This window comes from Trichechus manatus, unplaced genomic scaffold (genome assembly GCF_000243295.1).
Source record: "Trichechus manatus latirostris isolate Lorelei unplaced genomic scaffold, TriManLat1.0 scaffold00016, whole genome shotgun sequence".
Taxonomy (NCBI): domain Eukaryota; kingdom Metazoa; phylum Chordata; class Mammalia; order Sirenia; family Trichechidae; genus Trichechus; species Trichechus manatus.
In genome coordinates this window covers 12,253,045-12,273,344 of record NW_004443952.1, presented here as the reverse complement: position 1 = coordinate 12,273,344, position 20,300 = coordinate 12,253,045, and the positions used below count along the sequence as shown (strand labels likewise).

Below are 20,300 nucleotides of genomic sequence, written 5' to 3'. Positions count from 1 at the left end.
GGGGTTGTTAACCAATGTCATAAAACAGCATGTGTGTTACTGTTACATGAGAAACTATCTGTTCTGTAAGCCTTCACCTGAAGTACAATAAAATATTTAAAAAAAAAAAAAAAAGAGTAGAAAAAGAAAAAAGAAAAGAAATTCTTCCAGTCCCCCTAAAATAAAAAAAAAAAAACCCAAAGTATTCTCTTTTATATAAGATCAAAGAATAGATAAGTGTTCCGAATTACTAAACTCACCTCCTCACAAGTCATTTAATGAAGCAGTCACTCATCTTTGAGAGACTCTGAGGAGTTTAGTCCCTTCATGGTTTTTAAGTACCTCCAAAACAACAAGATTATTTTATAGCTCCTCAAATATGAACTTTCAGTGTGGCTGCACTGTGATTTATATTTCTAAACTCCCACCAAGCATTCATTCACCTAACAGGTGACTACGCTATATGCTGAGATAAGAGATTCAGATCCTTTTTCAAGCCCAGTCTAATACTTAAATTACCAATTATGATTCAGAGCTAACATAAAAGTAAGTGCAGAACACCTGGGAACACAAGATAGAAACCTAATCCAAACTGAGAGGTCAGAGGAAGGTTTCCAAAGGAGCTATCTGACTGGAATGTTAAAAGATGTCATCCTTTAAATCCTTTAAAACAAAAGTTAGCCAGATAAAGAAGCTAGAACAAGTCTACCTTGGAGAGGAAGGAAGAGGTATCTTAGAGGTCGGGGCAGAAAAATGTACTAGGAAGACAAAAAAGCAGGTGAAAAGAGACAAAGGCAAGAGAAAGGAAAGTATACTGTGCAATGAACTCTAAGAAGTTCCATAAGGCTGGTACATAGGACACAATGAGAAGACTGGAGAGATAGAAGGATGCTGAGAGATACCAGGACCAGAGAATGAAAGGTCTTTTATTTACTAGGCACAGAGGTGATACAATTCAGTAATTAGGAGCAGAGGTGAGGAAACAAGACTGCCCAGGTTCAAATCCCTGGTCCATTCCTTACTACTCACATGACCATGAGTAAATTACTTAACATCTAGGTGCCTTAGTCTTTTCACGTGTAAGATATCCACTGCCATCAAGTCGATTCCAACTCATAGTGACCCTACAGGACAGAGCAGAACTGCCTCATAGGGTTTTCAAAGCTGTAATATTTATGGAAGCACATATTTCTCCTACGGAGCGGCTGCGGGGGTTTGAACCCCCAACCTTTCAATTAGCAGCTGAGCACTTAACCACTGCCCTGCTAGGACTCCTTATGTGTAAAACAGGGTTTACTAAATTCCTTTCTCATGTAAGAATTAAATGAAATAATATATAGAAAGTGCTTAGAAAATTGTCTAATATGTAGGAAGCATTCAATAAATGTCAGTTATTATCGTCATCTATACAAAAACTTAATTGTGCTCAGGAGAAACCTGTGTGTACACCAAGAGGCAGTCGTTAGAACACAACAAGGGGATACTGCGTGGTTTAAAGTCAGGAAAGGTGGGCATCAGGGTTGTATCCTTTCACTATACTTATTCAATCTGTATGCTGAGTAAATAATCTGAGAAGCTGGAGTATATGAAGAAGAACAGGGCGAAGACTCATTAACAACCTACGTTATGCAGATGACACAACCTTGCCTGCTGGAAGTGAAGAGGACTTGAAGCACCTACTGAGGAAGATCAAAGACCACAGCCTTCAGTATGGATTACACCTCAACATAAAACAAAAATCCTCACCACTGGACAAACAAACAACATTGTGGTAAATGGAGAAAAGATCAAAGTTGTCAAGGATTTCATTTTACTTGGATCCACAATCAACATTCATGGAAGCAGCAGTCAAGAAATCAAATGACATACTGCATGTGAGCAAATCTGCTGCAAAAGACCTCTTTAAAGATGTCATTTTAAGGACTAAGGTACGCCTGATCCAAGCCATGGTGTTTTCAGTTGCCTCATATGCATGTGAAAGCTGGACAATGAATAAGAAAGACCAAAGAAGAATTGACACCTTTGAATTATGGTGTTGGTGAAAAATATTGAATATACCACAGACTGCCAAAAGAACAAACAAATCTGACTTGGAAGAAGAGCCAGAACACGTCTTAGAAGCGAGGATAGCAAGACTTCATCTCACATGCTTTGGACATGTTATCAGGAGGGACTAGTCCCTGGAGAAGGACATACCTGGTAAAGTAGAGGGTCAGCAAAAAAAGCGCAAGACCCTCAATAAGATGGATTGACACAGTGGCTGTAACAATGGGCTCAAGCATAACAACGATTATGAGAACTGCACGTGACCAGTCAGTGTTTCGTCTGTTATACAAAGGGTCACTATGAGTTAGAACTGACTCGACAGCACCTAACAACAACAATATAAAATCTATTGGACTCTGATATTATAAACTAAAAGCATAAGCCATTAGCACTCCTATAGTATTTCTCTGTATCTCTCATCTTTTGTACATTATAGTCATTTACATAAGTCTTATCCCCCTTAGTAGACAATTTTAGATCTCGACACAGAGCTAAGCAAAATACCCTGAATACAGTAAATGCTGAAAAACTTGAGGGAAAGTTAAGACCAACAAATTCAACCTTCAAAACTATGGCTTAAAGACTATTTCTCCAACTTGTTGATATCAATAAAACATAAATATTCAATAAATTTTAGCTAAATCAATGAAAAATATGCAGTATCATTCAAGTTAACACACAAATGATTCAGCAAATTTTCAGAGTGCCTGAAGCTTCACAAAGGAATTAAAGAAGCAGCACAAAAAGAAAAATTAACAAAGAATATTTCAAAACTACAGATATGAGATTTGGCAGCTGCTCTTAACAGACAGAAATGCATTTTAATGACTTCTGTCTTAGTGATATCCTTCAACACTTCCATAACCCCAGGAATTCAGGCAGGGAAATGATAAACTAGATGTAAGAATGCCAAGACCAAGAATCTAGCCAAGGTCATGGTGTTGGATAAAAGCCCCAGCTAAAAATAGGCACATAGACAAGGGAACAAATCTTGGGATCCAAGAACCATAAACAAAAAAGAAAAGAGCATCCAAGGTTTCAAGTGTCAATTTACCCAGGGCCAGGGCCAGCATTAAGTGGAGGCCCAAATAACAGGGGATCTACACAATTCCAAACAAGCAGGCCACTGCCTTATCAGCTTAGCACCATGGGATGGAAACTCATAGTCTGGAACATAAGAAACAGATCAAAAGGTTAGATAACATCTGTTAATATGGCTAATTCAGCAATGGCCAGAATAATATTTTTAACCATCAAGGAAAAATACAGTTTTAAACCAGTCTAAATAAGGAGATCCCTCTTGATCTACTTCATTCTCCTTCACAGAGATAGTGGCAGTTGCCAGAAATACATCCAAACATGCTTACTGGAAAGAGGGACTTGCATACCAAGTAAAACCTTCCCAGCATGCATGCAGAGTTCCCTTTGAAGAAGGCTTCTGTTTCCATTACTAATGCTGAAAATACATCTCTCTCTCAACGGCTTCTAGTATCACTTCATTGTACTACTGGTCAATGGCAAAGGCTTGGATATGGACCAGTAGGAGTTTCTCTGGACCTATTTAATCGACCATATCAGAATTGGGGGAGTAGAGAATAAGCAGTAAGAAATTTCGTTTGCACCTTTTCTTCTTATAATTTAGGCTTAACTGGACGAGACCTATTCATTCATACTGCATGCTCTCCCAAGATGTTTAAGGCAACTATCTGGCCTTCCCTGCAAATTTCTGGTCATTTATAACAGTTACCAATGATAAGAGGAACAGCATCCAGCTGTACTTGCCAGTGTTTCTCAGGCTGGTGTCCAGGCTATTAAAGATACCTGTGACGCTTATTTCTCTAGCTTTTGAAGAAGCACTTCTCAAACTCAGAGGTAACAGTTCTCTGAGTCTAAATTTACTCATCTGTAAGCGTATAAGGAGCCCTGGTGGCAAAATTGTTAAATGCTTGGCTGCTAACCAAAAGGTTGGTGGTTAGAACTCACTTTGCAGCTCTGCGGGAGAAAAACTGAAAATGTTTTAATATAATATTATAATACCTGTTGCCGTCGAGTCAATTCCGACTCATAGCGACCCTACAGGACAGAGTAGAACTGCCTGATAGGATTTCCAAGGAGCGGCTGGTGGATTTGAACTGCCAACCTTTTGGTTAGCAGCTGAGCCCTTAACCACTGTGTCACCAGGACTTCGAATAATGCAGTAGTTAAGAGCTCGACTGCTAATCAAAAGGGAGTGGGGGTGGGGTGGGGAGTGGGGTCTCTGCAAAGAGAAGCTCTTAGTCCAGGGAAACATTGATGAGAAGGCTGACAAAGAGAGAAAGCCTTCCCCTGGAGCTGATGTCCTGAACTTGGACTTTTAGCCTACTTTACTGTGAGGAAATAAACTTCTCTTTGTTAAAGCCATCCACTTATGGTATTTCTGTTACAGCAGCACTGGATGACTAAGACAGTCGGAATCGATTCTACGGTACCAGGTTTGGTTTGTACCTAACTATATCACAGTGTCATCTACAAGAAGGAAATGACCATAAATAAAAGGGAAGGGCTGTCCCAATATAGATAAGATGGTTTGAGTTTTGACGCTCAAAACAGCATGGTAGGGGCAGGAGAAAAAGAACTATTCAGAAACTTAGGGTGGGGAGTTAAAAAGATTTAGCTTATAATGAGGATTATCTAGACTAGAAGATCAAAAAAGGATCCTAGATCGAGAATAATCTAATCTGAAGCAAGCTGGAATGAGAGTAAAACAAAATAAGAAAAGTCAAGAGTGCTTCCAAACCTGCTCTCAATATTTATTGTGTCTCATGATGTCCTTCCTTGTAATAGCCTAGAATGCAAATACTTGAAATCTGGTTTGTGTGACACCACACCACTGTTCTGGATTTATGGCTGATAATAACTACCTATAGTCCTCTTTTTCCCTAAACTCAAAACTTGGTCTTAGAATTCCTGTTCTCATAAGTCTCTAGGCAGCTACCACAAGGTGACTAAAATTTATACCCAAGAGAAGATCCATCTAAAACCCCTGGCTTAGAACTGCACTGTGCATATAGTATTGTGATAAAGTACTTACTGTAGCTCTGGACAAAAGCAGGCAAAAAGGAGAAAACTATCCTGGGCGGAGGAGTAAGCAGAGCTATCTTAATCATTTACAATAAACCAAACAAGAAAGAAAAAAAAAGGGGAGATAAAGCTAACCAGAGGTACAAGTGGAAACCACTAAGCTTTCTATAGTAGTTGCCAAAACAGAAAGTTTACTTCTACTGGTCTGATAATGTAACCAGAGTCTAACACATTACGATCAGAAAGATAGGCTAAGCAGAGAAAACTTAGAAAGACAGCAAAATATAAAATAAAATAAAATCTTTCCTATTTTCCACTGTCAGAGGGATGTATAATTAAGGTTTTCTTTGTGTCAAGTAGTTATTTTTAAATTCTAAACATCTATTTATTAATAAAAAGATGTTTTACAACGGTCAAACATTACCCATTTGCCAAATAAAATAGTAACCAAAGAGCAACTTAATTTAAAAAAATCAACTTTTAGAAGGTAGTTATATACCAGAATGCCACAAGTAGCCTGGTGATTAGAATAAAATGAAGATACTAAAAATAATGTTGTAAAAGTATATTTATTGATACAGAAAGGTGCTCATGATGCAATTAAGTTTAAAATGCAGAAAATGTTCACTATCATCCAGTTTAGTGCGTGTATGTTTTTAAAAGTCTGAAGGGATAAACCATTATCTAACATTTTGGATAATCTGTGGGCAGTGGGATTTTGAGTGATTTTTATTTTATTATTTTTGTTTCTCTGTATTTTTTAACTTTTCTGTAACGAACTACTATTATCTGAGAAATTCATTTTTTTCTTTTAAAAATCTGCCGCAATGAGTAATTTCTTCTTTCAGCTTATGTATAACCATCAGAAAGAAGCAAGGAGCAAAGTGCTGGTCACTACAGATCTGCATGCTATTCATATCTACCTCTCCAGTAACAGCTGCTTCCACATGGCTGGATAACTGTAAGTCTGATCTGATGATCCATGGACCATTTACTATATGTTGGGCGTACTCCTCTCCCTTTACAGCTCATTAGAAACATGTAGCTTTAACAAATGATTCCCGGATACAGACCTCTTTCAGTCAGAGTACCTTAAAAATAATCTCTCAAAGAGCATGGTCTATTCAACATTATACTGGAAGCTAGTTAGAGCGATCAGGCAAGAAAAAGAAATAAGACATTCACATTGGAAAGGAAAAATTAAAACTCTATTCACAGAAAATATGACTGTATATAGAGAAAATTCTAAAGAATCCACACAAAAAAATTAAAGTGAAATGAATTCAGCAAAGTTGTAAGATACAATATAAACATACAAAAATCATCTGTATTTCTATTTACTAGCAATAAACAAACCAAAAACGAAATTAAGAAAACAATTCCATTTACGAGAGCATCAAGAAGAATAAAATACTTAGGAATAAATTTAACCACGGAGGTACATGATTTATACACTGAAAACTACAAAACATTGCTGAAAGAGATTAAAGAAACCCTAAATAAATGTAAAGACACCTTGTGTTCATGGATTAAGACTTTGTATCATAAAGATGGCACTACTCCCCAAAGAGATCTGCAGATTCAATATAATAGCTATCAAAAAAATCCTAACGCCCTTTCTTACAGAAATGGAAATGTGAAGCCTAAATTTATATGGAATTGCAAGGAACCTCAAGTAGCCAAAACAATCCTGAAAAAGAAGAACAAAGTTGGAGAACTCACACTTCCCAATTTCATGTACCACAGACCTACAGTAATCAAAACACTGTGGTACTAACGGAACAACCAGGGTGGAAATAACAAGAATGTTCACACATTGTAAAAAATGTGACCAAACATTTCTACACTGAACAACTTGTGTAGAAACTGCTGAATGGGAACCTAAACTGCTATGTAAACCTTCACTAAAAACACAACATAATATTATTTAAAACAAACAAACACTGTGGTATTGACATAAAGACAGAAATATAGATCAATGGAACAGAGTTGAGAGTCTAGAAATAAACACATCTATGGTCAAATGATTTTCAACAAGGATGTCAAGACCATCTGATGGAAAAAGAAAGGTGTCTCCAACAAATGGTGCTGTGACAACTGGATTTCCACATGCAAAAGAATGAAGCTGGACTTGTACCTCACACCATATCCAAAAATTAACTCAAAATGGGTCAAAGGACTAAATTTAAGAGCTAAAACTATAAAATTCTTAGGAGAAATCATGGGGCAAAGCTTCATGACCTTGAATTTGACAATGGTTTCTTAGATATGACATAAAAAAGTAAAAACAACAAAAGAAAAATTGGATTTCATCAAAATTAAAAATTTCTGTCCATCAAAGCAGAACATCAAGAGAGTGAAAACACAGCTCACAAGATAGGAGAAAATACCTGTTAATCATGTATCTGACAAAGGTCTAGTATATAACATAGAGAGAGAACTCCTACAACTCAACAACAAAAGGACAAACAATCCAACTAAAAAATGGGCAAAGAACTTGAACAAACACTTCTCCAAAGATATACAAAAGGCCAAAAAGCACATGAAAAGATGCTCAAAGACATTAGTCCTTATGAAAACGAAAATCAAAACCAAAATAAAATACTACTTCACAAACAATAAGCTGACCATAATAAAAATAATAAAAAAGAACGGATGGATGTGGAGAGGATGTGAAGAAACTGATATCCTCAAACATGGCTAGTAAGAATGTAAAATGGTGTGAGGCAGGGCAAGATGGCAAAGTGAGTGGATGCTCCCATTTACTCCCCCAGCAACTCACTGAACAGCAAATAAAAACAAGCACAGACATCTCAGAACTCCGTACAGCAGTTGAAGTATTGGATAGTCAGGGTGAGTTCAGAAGCAGGGGAGAGAAGAAATTGGGTTGGCTCAGAAGCCAGGAGATCCTACCCACTAACATTGGGAGCACTCGCTCATCGCAGCCATTTTGGGCCCGGGCTGGTTAACACCCCAAACACGGAGCACAGAAAAGGAGCTAATCTAAGGAAGCTCTAGCTGGTTTTGTCTTTTTTTTTTTAAGGTGGCACAAATTGGCCGTGGAGTTCACGGGCTGTGCGATTGGGAGAGGGTAAAAGGAGACGTGGGGCTGTGTGAGAGTACTGTTGAATCTCACTGAGACCTGAGACTGATGGGCACTAGGACCAGGAGGAACTGCAAGGGCAGAAGGGTGAGGAGAATACTTCAGCCTGATAGGGACAAAGGAAATAGCTCAGAGCGGGACACTGTGGGAGTGCCCGTGCAGGGTCACTGGTGAGGGAAAGACATAGAGAGCCCCACAACAGCACTACAGGAAAAGTCAAGCCCCACCGCTTAAGGTAGCGTATATGAACAACTTAACCAACGACACCAGGTATGCATACTGAATTCCAGACACCAAGCACACAGAACTCCTGAACCAGCACTGGGAAAAAAAAAAAAAGAAAACTAAGAATAACAGTGCCATCTAGCAGTTATCAGGAGAAGATACCAAGCCTGCTGCCTCTAAGTCATTTTGACTCCTACTGAACCTGCGGAGCGGAGGGGAGCTGTCCCATGGGGTTCCCAGGGCTGTGAGTTTTTGCAGAGGCAGTCTGCCACATCTTTCTCCCACAGAGCTCCTGGTAGGTGTATGCCCTGGTCTTTCAGCTGGCTGCTAACAAAATGGCACAAGTTCAACAGTTAGTAAAACACACGAAATCACAAGAGAAGAAGGAACAATCAAAAGCAATACATGAAGAAGAGGAAATCTCTCTTACAGAAGCCAGAATAATGCAAAGAATTGACAAGAAGCAACTATTGGTCTCTTCTCGCCTGGAGCAAAGAAGAACAAAAGAAAGTCAAAGACTCAAGGAAGCAATTAGTCCAAAGCACTAACAGCCCACATGACTCACACCTCCTCTAACCTGAAACCAGAACTAGATGGTGCCCAGCTACCATTACCGATTGCTCTTACCAGGATCATAACACCAAACATTCAAAGAACAGTCGAAACCAATCCTACTTAATCTCTTCAAAAACACAGAAAAGGAAGGAACACTACAGAACTCTTTCTATGAAGCCAGCATAACCCTGATACCTAAATTAGGAAAAGACATTTAACCAAAAAAAGACAATTATAGACCAATACACCTAAAGAGCATAGATGCAAAATTTTTCAACAAAATTCTAGCCAACAGACTATAGTAATGGATAAAAAAAAATCATACACCATGATCAAGTGGGATTCATACCAAGATTTACAAGGATGGTTCAACGTTACAAAATCAAGCAATGTAATCCACCACATAAATAAAAGGAAAAGAATCATATGATCATATCAACTGATATGGAAAGGCATTTGATAAAATTCAACACCCTTTTCTGATAAAAACTCTCAGCAAAATAGGAATAGACGGGAAATTTCTCAACATAATTAAGGACATATATGCAAAATCAACAGCCAACATTAACTCAATGGAGAAAGGTTGAGAGCCTTCCTTTTGAGAAGAATGAGACAAGGATGCCCATTATCACCACTCTTACACAACACTGTACTGGAAGTCCTAGCCAGAGCAATAAGACAAGAAAGAGAAATAAAGGGTATCCAAATTGGAAAGGAAGAAGTAACACTATCTTTATTTGCAGATGACATGATCCTATATATAGAAGACCCTCAAGATTCCATGTGAAAACTGCTGGAACTAATAGAAGAACTTAGAAACATTGCAGGGTATAAGATCATCACACAAAAATCAGTTGAGTTCCTCTACACTAACAAAGAATACTCCGAAAAAGAAATCAAGAAAACTATACCATTTACGGTAACTCCCAAAATGATAAAATACCTAGGAATTAACCTAACCAGAAACATAAAAGACACAATAAAAATTATAAAACATTCCTACAAGAAACTAAAGGAGACCTACAAAAATGGAAAAACATCCTGTGCTCATGGATTGGAAGACAATGTAGTAAAAATGTCAGTACTATCTAAAGCAATCTACAGATTCAACACAGTCCCAATACAAATCCCAACAACATTCTTTACTGAAATGGAAAAAGTATTGACCAACTTCGTATGGAAAGGAAAGAAACCCTGAACAACCAGAACAATACTAAAGAAAAATAACAAAGTGAGAGGTCTCATACTCCCTGATATCAAAATAAACTATACAGCCACTGTAATCAAAACAGCCTGGTATTGGTTTAATGACAGACACATAGACCAGTGGTACAGAATCGAGAACCCAGAATTAAACCCATCCATCTATGGCAACTGATTTTCTACAACGGGTCAAAGTCCATTCAGTGGAGCAGTAACTGTCTCTTTAATAAATGGTGTGATAAAACTGGATATACATCTGAAGAAAAATGAAACAGGACCCATACCTCACATCATACACAAAAACTAACTCAAAATGGATCAAAGGCCTAAATGTTAAATCTAAAACCATAAAACTTCTGGAAGACAACAAAGGAAGAAAACTATGGGACCTAATCTTTTAGGATAACAAGAATTACAACAAATGCACAAATAGAAGACAAATAGATAAATGGGACCACTTAAAAATTAAAAACTTATGCTCATCAATACTCTAGTAAACAACCTACCGACTAAGAAAAAAATCTTCAGAAACAATTTATCCAATAAGGGTCTAATCTCTAAAATCTATAGAAAACTGAAACAAATTTAACAAAAAGACAAACCACCCAATCACAAAATGGGCAAAGGACATGAACAGAACCTTCACCGAAGAGGACATCCAAGCAGCCAACAAACGTTATGAAAAGGTGTTCACGATCATTAGCCATTAAAAACCCAAACCAAACCCACTGCCACTGAGTCAATTCCGATTCACAGTGACCCTAGAAGACAGAGTAGAACTGCCCCTTCGGGTTTCCAAGGAGTGACTGGTGGATTTGAACCGCAGACCTTTTGGTTAGCAGCTGTATTACTTAACGACCATGCAGTCAGGGCTCCCATTAGCCATTATAGAGATACAAATCAGAACTATAATGAGATACCATCTTAAAAACCTACTGCCGATTCCAACTCATAGCTACCCTATCCTACCCTGGCTAAAATGGCACTGATAACGAAAAAAAAAAAAAAAACAAAACAGATTAACAAAAAATGTTGGCCAGGATGTGGGGAGACTGGAACCCTTATCCACTGCTGGCAGGACGGTAAAATGGTACAACCACTATGGAAAACGGTATGGCACTTTCTCAAAAAACTAGAAACAGAACTACACTATAACTCAGTAATCCTCTCATAAGTATATACCCTAGAGACCTACAAATAATGACACGAACAGACATATGCACACCTATGTTCATTGCTGCTTTATTCACAATGGCAAATAAATGGAAAAAACCAAAGTGTCCATCAACGGAAGAATGGATAAGCAAACTGTGGTACACACATACAATGGAATACCACGCAACCATAAAGAACAATGATGAGTCTGTGAAACATAATAACATGGATGGACTCGGAGGCCATAACGCTAAGTGAAGTAGTCAAGCATATAAGGAAAAATACTGTACAATCCCTTCTAAAAACGGCGTGGGGGAGGTGTTTGACCTTCTCCAATTCTACAAGGGGGACGGAGAACCAGATACGCACAAGGCTGACTCCCATGAGGCACAGGCCAGACAAGCCTCCTCTCTCAACCATCTTGACCAATTCTGACGCCAACTGTCTTTTCCACAGCACTCTCTATTTCTCCGCTGGATTTGATTATTCGTTGCAATGGCCACACAGAACTCACAGACCACGCTCACAATTATGGGGTTTATTAGGGAAGTAATGGTTACAATTCAGGCTCAGGAACACTCAGGATACAGTTCTTTGATCAGGACAGCTTCTTCCCAGCCGTGCTCACTGGCACACCTCTTCCTGGTCCTCAGTCTCTGCCCAAAAGCACTCAGCTTTCTCTTTCCATGGGCCAGGAAGCCCACCATGTCATCTCCTGTTTCCAAGTCTCTCCTTCTTTGGTGATGATGGGCTCCTCCCCTCTGCTCTGGAATTGGCTCTCTTTCAAGGTAAAACTGACCAATTCCTTTGGTAGTCACAATTACCCTACCACATAATCATCTTGGTGGGAGTTACAAGTCCACGGCTATAAAGGCCACATACAAAAGTGATTAATCGCACCGTATTCCTCTTTTAACAGAAGACAAAAATAGAGAGACCAACGTTCTTTGGTGGTTACCAGAAAGGGGGTGGGGGGGTGGGGTTGGGAAAGAAAGCTTTATACAGTAAAGCCTAATTATATTTGTGATGGGAAAAGTGGCACCAATTGTAGATGTAGTGAGCACAGCATAACCAAAGTAATAACAAGCATTTGAGCACATATGGATGGGTACAGGCAAACTGGAATATGAGTAGATACACATGCATACATAGGTGAGAACAGACAGAAGTATCCATAGGTACGGGTAAATACAAGTATGTGGGTACAGGCACATATACTCACTGAAGGCACAAATATGGATACTCCTCAGTCACAACCAAACACCTCCCAACATTGACTTTCTGGGTTTGAAGGCTTAGGACCATAGTCTCATGGGGCAACTCAATTAACTGGCATACCACAATTCACAAAAATCATAATCTGCATCCTAGTGAAGTGAGTAGCACCTGGGGTGGTAAAAGCTTACAAATGGCCATCTAAAACACAACTACAGGTCTCAACTCGCCAGGAGGAAAACAGTAACAAGGCAGCCAAAAGTGCAGAGAAGAAACAAGTCTACAAAAGCCACAAACTCATCCCCCCTGAGACCAGAATTAGATGGTGCCCACCTACCACCACTGACCTTTCTGATCAGGGCCACAACAGTTGGTCCCGCATAGAATGGGAGAAAAATATGAAGCAGAGCTCAAACTCTTTAAAACAAAAAAAGCCAGACAAACTAGAACAATAGAGAACGGAGGACTCCCTGACTACTGCCCTGAGACACTCTTTAAACCTAGAACCAAGCCTATCCCGAGATCACCTTTTACTGAAACAGCAGAGTGGCACACAGAAAAAAGGGTATCAACCGTAAGATGGGTGACCTACTTAAAAACCATGTGTATGAGACCAAAAGGTCAACAATTTCTCAAAAGCAAAGATGAGAAGATAAGGGACAGGGAAAGTAGAATACTGGAAAGGGAACAAACAAAACACAGAATCTTCACATACTGCGATAAACGTAACTAATGTCACTGAACAATTGTATGGAAATTGTCAAATGAGAGCCTAACTTGCTGCATAAACTTGAACCAAAAATTCAATAAAATATTATTTAAAAAAGAAAAAGAATGTAAAATGGTACAGCTACTATGGAAAACAGTTTGGTGGTTCCTTAAAAATGTCAAATCAAGAATTACCATATGACCCAACAATTCCACTCGTAATTACATACTCAACAGAACTGAAAATGAGTATTCAAACAAATACTTTTATACAAATGTTCACAGCAGCACTATTTACAATAGCCAAAAGGTGGAAACAACTCAAATGTTCATCAAAGAATGAATGGATAAACAAAATGTGGTATATTCATACAATGCCCTACTGTTCAGCCATAAACAAGAATGAAGCACTGATCCATGCTATAACTTGGATGAACCCTGATAACATTATGCTAAGTTAAAGAAGTCAAACACAAAAGGTCATATATTGTATGATTCTATTTACATGAAACATTCAGAATAGGTAAATCCATAAAAACAGAAAGCCAACTAGTGTTTGCCAGGAACTGGAAGAAGAGGGGAATGAGGTTTCCTTTTGAACTGATGAAAATGTTTTAGAACTAGGTAGTGGTGATGGTTCCACAACACTGTGAATGTACTAAATTTCACTAAATTGTGTATTTTAAATTAATGGTTAATTTTGTTATAAAATTTTACAAAAAAGTATGTAGTTTAACCCAAAATATTTTAAACAAATTATTTCTAAATAAACTTAAGCCATTTCATCATATCATTGCTGTTTTTTTGTTGTTGTTTTTTTATAAAGCTACTCTCCAAAATACTTCTTAGAGTAATATTAATAAAATGCCCTATTTCTTACCAGAAGACTCTTTTCCATTCTGTTTTTCATAGAGGGTGCCCACAGACATGAGGAAAACAATAACCAGGAATACTGGAATTCTCCAGGAGCCAGCCAAGGATGCTGCAAATTATTAAAAGTTAACATTTTTCAGTTTAGTAGGTTGACAGAACGATTTGGTGTCTATGTAACAACAAAATTGTTTCACAGAGGGGGCAAAAAAATGCTGCCAAATGTTAAGACTAGATTCAGGGCTTCTAGCAGTTAGGTCCAGTCCCTCTCTCAGAGGCCCGTGTGGTCTAAAGGACTGTGCATGTGCCAGCCCACCTTTAATGGGTTCTATCACCTGAGGAATCAAGTAAATTCTAAAGCACATGCAGGGTTTAAGACCATCCCAAACTCAAACCACCCATTTCACCCCAGATTGACCAGCATCATGGACTTAATTTTCTGAAAGTATCATTGGGTGTGAGATAAATCTCTCAAATAAGGGCAGAACTGTCTAAAAGGACACAACAAAAAGATTCACTGCCTCCTCCTAAGTGTGTAATGTGAAAATGTTAACAGGTGGCCAAGGAATAGGTCCCTATCCATTTGAATTTCCCCGAGTTCGTCTAGAGCCTCGTAGGCATATCTGTCTGCCTTCCTTCTCTTCCCCAAATTCAAAATGAGTTACATCAGACATTAGGCGATCTTACTGCTAACCTTCTCTAGTACTTCAAGTCAGTAAAGTTCGGGAGGAATGCTTTGTTCAACATCAGACTCGAAGCACAGACATTTCCTCAATCAATTCTGCTTTTTTATTTTAAACAGTAAGTAGCTCTAAAAACTGCTTTTAATAGGTTATCTATAGCTCTAGGTTATTGAATTTTGTTTTTAAATTAAAACTTAACGCCTCAGACTTGGAGATAAAAGAATCCCAATATATGTATCATGCTGAAAATAACTCTACCATATCCTAGCTGACAATAAGCATCTCAAATAACAGGAAATTCGCTACTCTGTACGGCTTTGCACTGATCATCCTTACACTGAACCAGAGATTTATCTCCCTGAAAGGTACTCATTGCTCTAACATCTATCCCTCATGGTTACACAGATCTATTTAAACCACTCTTTCACAAGATATTCATTCAAATATTAGAAATGAGTTTTCATTTATATCCTCCTCATCTCTACCTTCTTCCTGCCCTGTAGGCCTAGACTCCTTCTCTTATCCAGAGTAAACATCTTCTCTGGTTCCTTTAACCGTTTCTCAAATGTAATTGTGAGTACCTCTTGTCATCCTCAACTGCTTGTCTATATCCTCCTTAAGTATGACACTCAGAAATGACCATGATAGTCCAAGTGTGCTCTAATTTTCAAGATTATCTTTGATTTTAAAGGACCTTTTGAAAATGAACATGTAATATAATTAAGACACACATTTTAAGCATAACATTTTCATTAAAGATTAATGAAAGATTAAAGCATAACATTTTCTAAAGATTATTTTAAAGAAATCTAAATGAAACATATAATACTACAAAGAATTAACTTTCATTCACATGGTCAGCCTCTGCTGACATTAAGCCAGACTTTTAAAAAGTGACCCACCTAAATGAAAAAGCAATATAATCCAGACAGGAATTGAAACTGCTCTCAAGTAGCGTTCAGTACTTGCATTCCACTTGAATGAAACAGTCAACACATAGCCAACTACCAACGTCCAGATCTTAAATAAATAAAATATAGATACAATTATAAAATACATACACATGAAACTAGACATATAATTATACACAATTTGCCAGCATCTCTATACCATGAGAGCTCCGGATACAGCACAGATAAGATGAAGCTTGATGGTGCTAAAGGGAACATGACTAGGTTCTCCACCCGTGTTCAGATAAATCAAGTCCTGGAGTAAACAGGCATTTGAAATCTCATGCTATGATATTATTTAAATATTTTCTTTAACAAAAAATAGACAATTTTAATTTAAGATATGTTAAAGCCCAAAACAATCTCATGCATAAAATAATTACTTCCCACCCAACTGCCCTCGAGTCGATTCTGACTCAAAGTACAGGGCAGAGAACTGCCCTATAGGGTTTCCAAGGCTGTAAATCTTTTTTTTTTTTTTCCCAAATAAAGTTGGGTTTATTGATACTTGTTGTAATAAGGGTAATGCCCCCAAAGTTCCACATGGTATTTGCCCCTCTCTTTTACAAAGACCAATAATTTTGTTCAACTAGCAGTGTGTTCCTGGTGGGCTTTGACTTGTGAGCATCAACACAGTAAAGCCTTCTCTTTCTCTCCATCTCTGTCCCATATGCATGCTATCTCTCCAAGTGTGTCTTGCTACCTATCTTGGGTCTCTGTTTCCACTTGTTATCTCTACATTCATAACTCTCTGTTTCTATCTCTATGTCTTTTACAGATACACATAAACACATTCTCTCTCTCTTTCTTAACCTGACTCTACCATATTTAGTTCAGCCAGTTTTACCAGCCAGAACAATGCCTGCCACTCTCTTAGCCTGGGGTGGGGTGGGAGGAGTGGTGGTGGTTAGTGGCTTGGCAGAGTGAAGCTGTTTCAACAATTTTCCTAACATGGAAGTCAAGAATGGCCATCTTGACTGTGCTATCTCCCATCTTGACTATTCTTGATTGTTGCTGACCCTCATAAATTTGGTTGTTACAATATGGGCTTTAATAATACTTTTATTGCTTGGATTTGATTAATCCGTGTGATTAGGATCAAAACAATACAATTTGTACTTTCTTTTCTATCTCTACTTCCTTCTACAGCATGGGACCACGTGTGCCAAGGCTTTAAATCTTGATGGAAGCAGACTGCCACATCTTCCTCCCTCGGAGAGGCTGACTGATCTTCTGATTAGCACTCAAGCAGTTTAACCACCGCACCACCAGCACTCCTAAATAATTACTTAGGATACAATATTCAATTTATAAGTTACAAACTTAGAGCCTCATGTTGTGGGATTCCTGAAGTTTTCTCTACAGACTAATGTTTAGGAAAAAAAGAAAAGTGTTCCCAAAAGCAGCAGGTTAAGAGTCCATTACAGCCTAAGAAATACGTTTGTTACGGTGAAAAGAATTTTCAAAGCTAGAAAGAAGCCAGCTGAAGTGCGACCCTGCACCCTGCTAAAATAGTCTAAGTAACAGATGTTTACAACCATCTCCACAGTTATAAGCACAGTTTAAGAAATGTACCTGAAAAATAATATCACTAAAGGAAAAAACAGCGAGACTTGACAACAGAAGAGCCAGACAGGGTCTCCTCTTCAGCTTTCCCTAAAGCTAAAAGATTCTAGCACTTAAAAAGCATTCCAAGAGACCACCACAGCCTACACAGAAACTCTGTAATAACCTCATATTTTAGGAGAACATTTACAAAAAAAGGAAGGAATACATAATCCAGAACAAATTTGAGCACCAAACATTAATATACCAAAAAGGTAAAATTCCAGTTTGACCTCAATCATGCAAGACAAAAAAAAGGGGGGGATTACAGAGAGAAGTGTGAGCTATAATCCAGAGCATAAAGAAAAAGTAACTGATATAATCACTATAAAAGACAGAAGAGTAATACCTCCTACTTTTTTCCAATAATATCTATCAATAAAAACAATCTTCGGGTCTTAAAAATGTTTACAGCTTCTAACTTGGCAATTCAGCTTTCGAACTTTACCCTTACTAAATAACAATAAATTCTGAAAAAGCTTTAAATATAAAGTAGCTCACTGGAGTGTAATTTAGAACATTGGAAAGCTGATTACCCAAAAGTTTAACAACTGGTAAATATGATTCACTCAATAAAATGTTATGTAACTATTAAAACAGGTCTGTTTGTTTTACAAAGACTGTATAGCTTGAAAATATTCCCAGTATCTTATTACTAAGGAAAGAGCAAAATACAAAAATACTTATGACACAATTACATCTATGTGGTAGGGGAAAAAGGAAATATACTAAGAAGTTACTGGTTGTATTTGGGTGGTAAAACTTTGTTTTCCCTTTTACTTTTTTTCTATATTTTCCAAACTGCCTTTAATAAAGCAATAATTCTTATACAGGAGACCATGGTGGTGGCGTAGTGGTTAAGAGCTATGGCTGCTAACCAAAAGGCACTCCTTGGAAACCCTATGGGGCAGTTCTACTCTGTCCTATAGGGTTGCTATGAGTCAGAATCCACTTGACGGCCAACAGGTTTGGTTTTTTCTTTTTTTGGTTTAATTCTTTTACAATGACAACAATATTAAAAATATTCTTCGAGAGTTCTGGCAAAATGGTGCCCTAGGCAGAGGCACCATGCCGTCCCTCCACAGCAAAGATCTGAAAAACTAAGCCGAACAGAGAATACAACAATCCTGAAACCCTAAAACATCAAATGAAGAGATAAAGAACTCAGCCAAGGACCAAACGGAGTGAGAAAACTGACAGAGAACGGAGAGTGAGGAGAGATTCATGCAGAGGTCCCCTACCAGCTAATACAGCGCGGATCCACCATCTTGGACTCTTGTCGGAGACCAGCAAACAGGGGCTACGAGAAAGCAGCCTCACAGAGAGTCCAGCGGGAGATAAAACAACCAGTAATTTGTGATATACACTTTCCCACCCCCCACCCTTCTTCGCCCCCACTCTGCCTCCTCTGCTTCCCGTGGCCACAATCTCTTGACCGGGAATCACTGGCTGCTTGGATTCCACACACCCGAACGGGCCAGCTCTCTGAGTGCCATTTGTTGGCTGCTGGTGTTGCTGCTTTTTTCCGCTTCTTTTGATTTCTTCCTTACCTCTCACCACCTCCCCCTCCTTTCGCTCAAATACCTGGCTCCCTGCGCCATCTTTACTTCTTCCTGAGGGGCTGTGGAGCTCCGTTCGAGTGTGGAGCTGCTTCCTGGTCTGGGCTGCGGCGCTGGTGGGATCCCGGGACTTTTGTTCGTTTCTTTCCTTTGAACTGTTTGCTTTCTTCTCCTTTTCTTGAGCTGGGAGCCCTTTCGGGCCAGGCAGTGCTGCGTGGCAAGGGCACTACCCGCCTCGGCTTGCACACACATGCAGAGGGATCCCTGAGGTCATTTCTTTTTTCGTTGGGGTTTTTTTTTCTTTCCTGTTTTTTTGGGGGGCCTTTCTTGTTCTTTTTTTTTTTTTAATTTGTTTTGTTTTGTTTTCCCTCTTTTTCCTTTTTTGTCTTTCTCCATTGCTCAGTTTCTCATCTCTCTCTGTCTTCCTTCTTTTTCCGTTCCCTGAATACCTGGCACTGAATACCTCTATGCCTTCTAGCCAGGCTGTACTGCAACACCTGAGAGCGACTTCCCCAGACCTCATAGCAGCACCGGTGAAATCCCTGGGAACTTCATGGTTCTTTAACCTTTTCAATTTTTATTTATTCATTCTTTTCTTCCTCTTCCTCTTTCTATTTTTCTCCATTTCATAGTCTCTCATCTCTCCACTCCAACGGCAAACTCCCCTAGCACTCTTTTATCTTTGTTTGTATGTTTTTGGCTCCCATTCCTCTCTCCTCTCTCCTCTCTCCCATATCTATCTTAGCTCCACACATAACAATCTCCCCGCTGCATCCTGCCTACCTGCACCGGACGCTTGACATCACACCACCAAGCAGCACAGGCACGGCCCACTGGAACCTGTCCTGCATTGATTAGGGAGCCGCTCTGGTGCCTGTAGTAAGTGCCACAAACAACCCATCCCAGTAACTCCTCTTCAGCTAGACCTGCCCTACCATACCATATCTGAGTGACTGACCCTGCCAACTGGAGAAGGAGAAAAGTATTCTGCCCACAGACAAGCTAACAACAAAGAACACACAGTCCGCCTGCTCAGACATAGTCAATTTTTTTTTTTAAAAAAAGGGGACGAAACAAACAAATCTACAATCAATAAACGAGAAAAATAACCACTGAATGCCCTGAAGACAGCAGACCATATCAAAACATTTACAAAAACAGGACAGGATGGTTCCAGTAGGTGTCCAAATTAAAACACCAGATGACTCTACAGTGGAAGAAAATGCAGTAGAACAACCTGATACGGAATTCAAATCTCTAATAGTCAGAATTCTCCAAGAGCTGAGGCAAAAAGCTGACAAACATGAGGAAAAAATAGACAAATTCATGGAAAATACAGACCAAAAAAATGGAAGAATTCAGGAAAATAATGCAGGAACAAAAT

The 20,300-nt window shown here is 38.7% G+C and overlaps 1 protein-coding gene across 2 annotated transcripts in view; it reads right to left on the bottom strand.

The window, feature by feature from the left end:
• Nucleotides 1–20,300, bottom strand: part of TMEM245 (transmembrane protein 245) — a 129,811-nt gene that overhangs the window by 94,121 nt on the left and 15,390 nt on the right. For both annotated transcript variants that reach the window (XM_023727409.1, XM_004372186.2), the window contains exons 2-3: nucleotides 15,705–15,822; nucleotides 14,130–14,231 (exon numbers count right to left, since the gene is read on the bottom strand). In XM_023727409.1, the coding sequence (XP_023583177.1) occupies nucleotides 14,130–14,231; nucleotides 15,705–15,822 (220 nt within the window). The remainder of the gene's footprint in view (nucleotides 1–14,129; nucleotides 14,232–15,704; nucleotides 15,823–20,300) is intronic.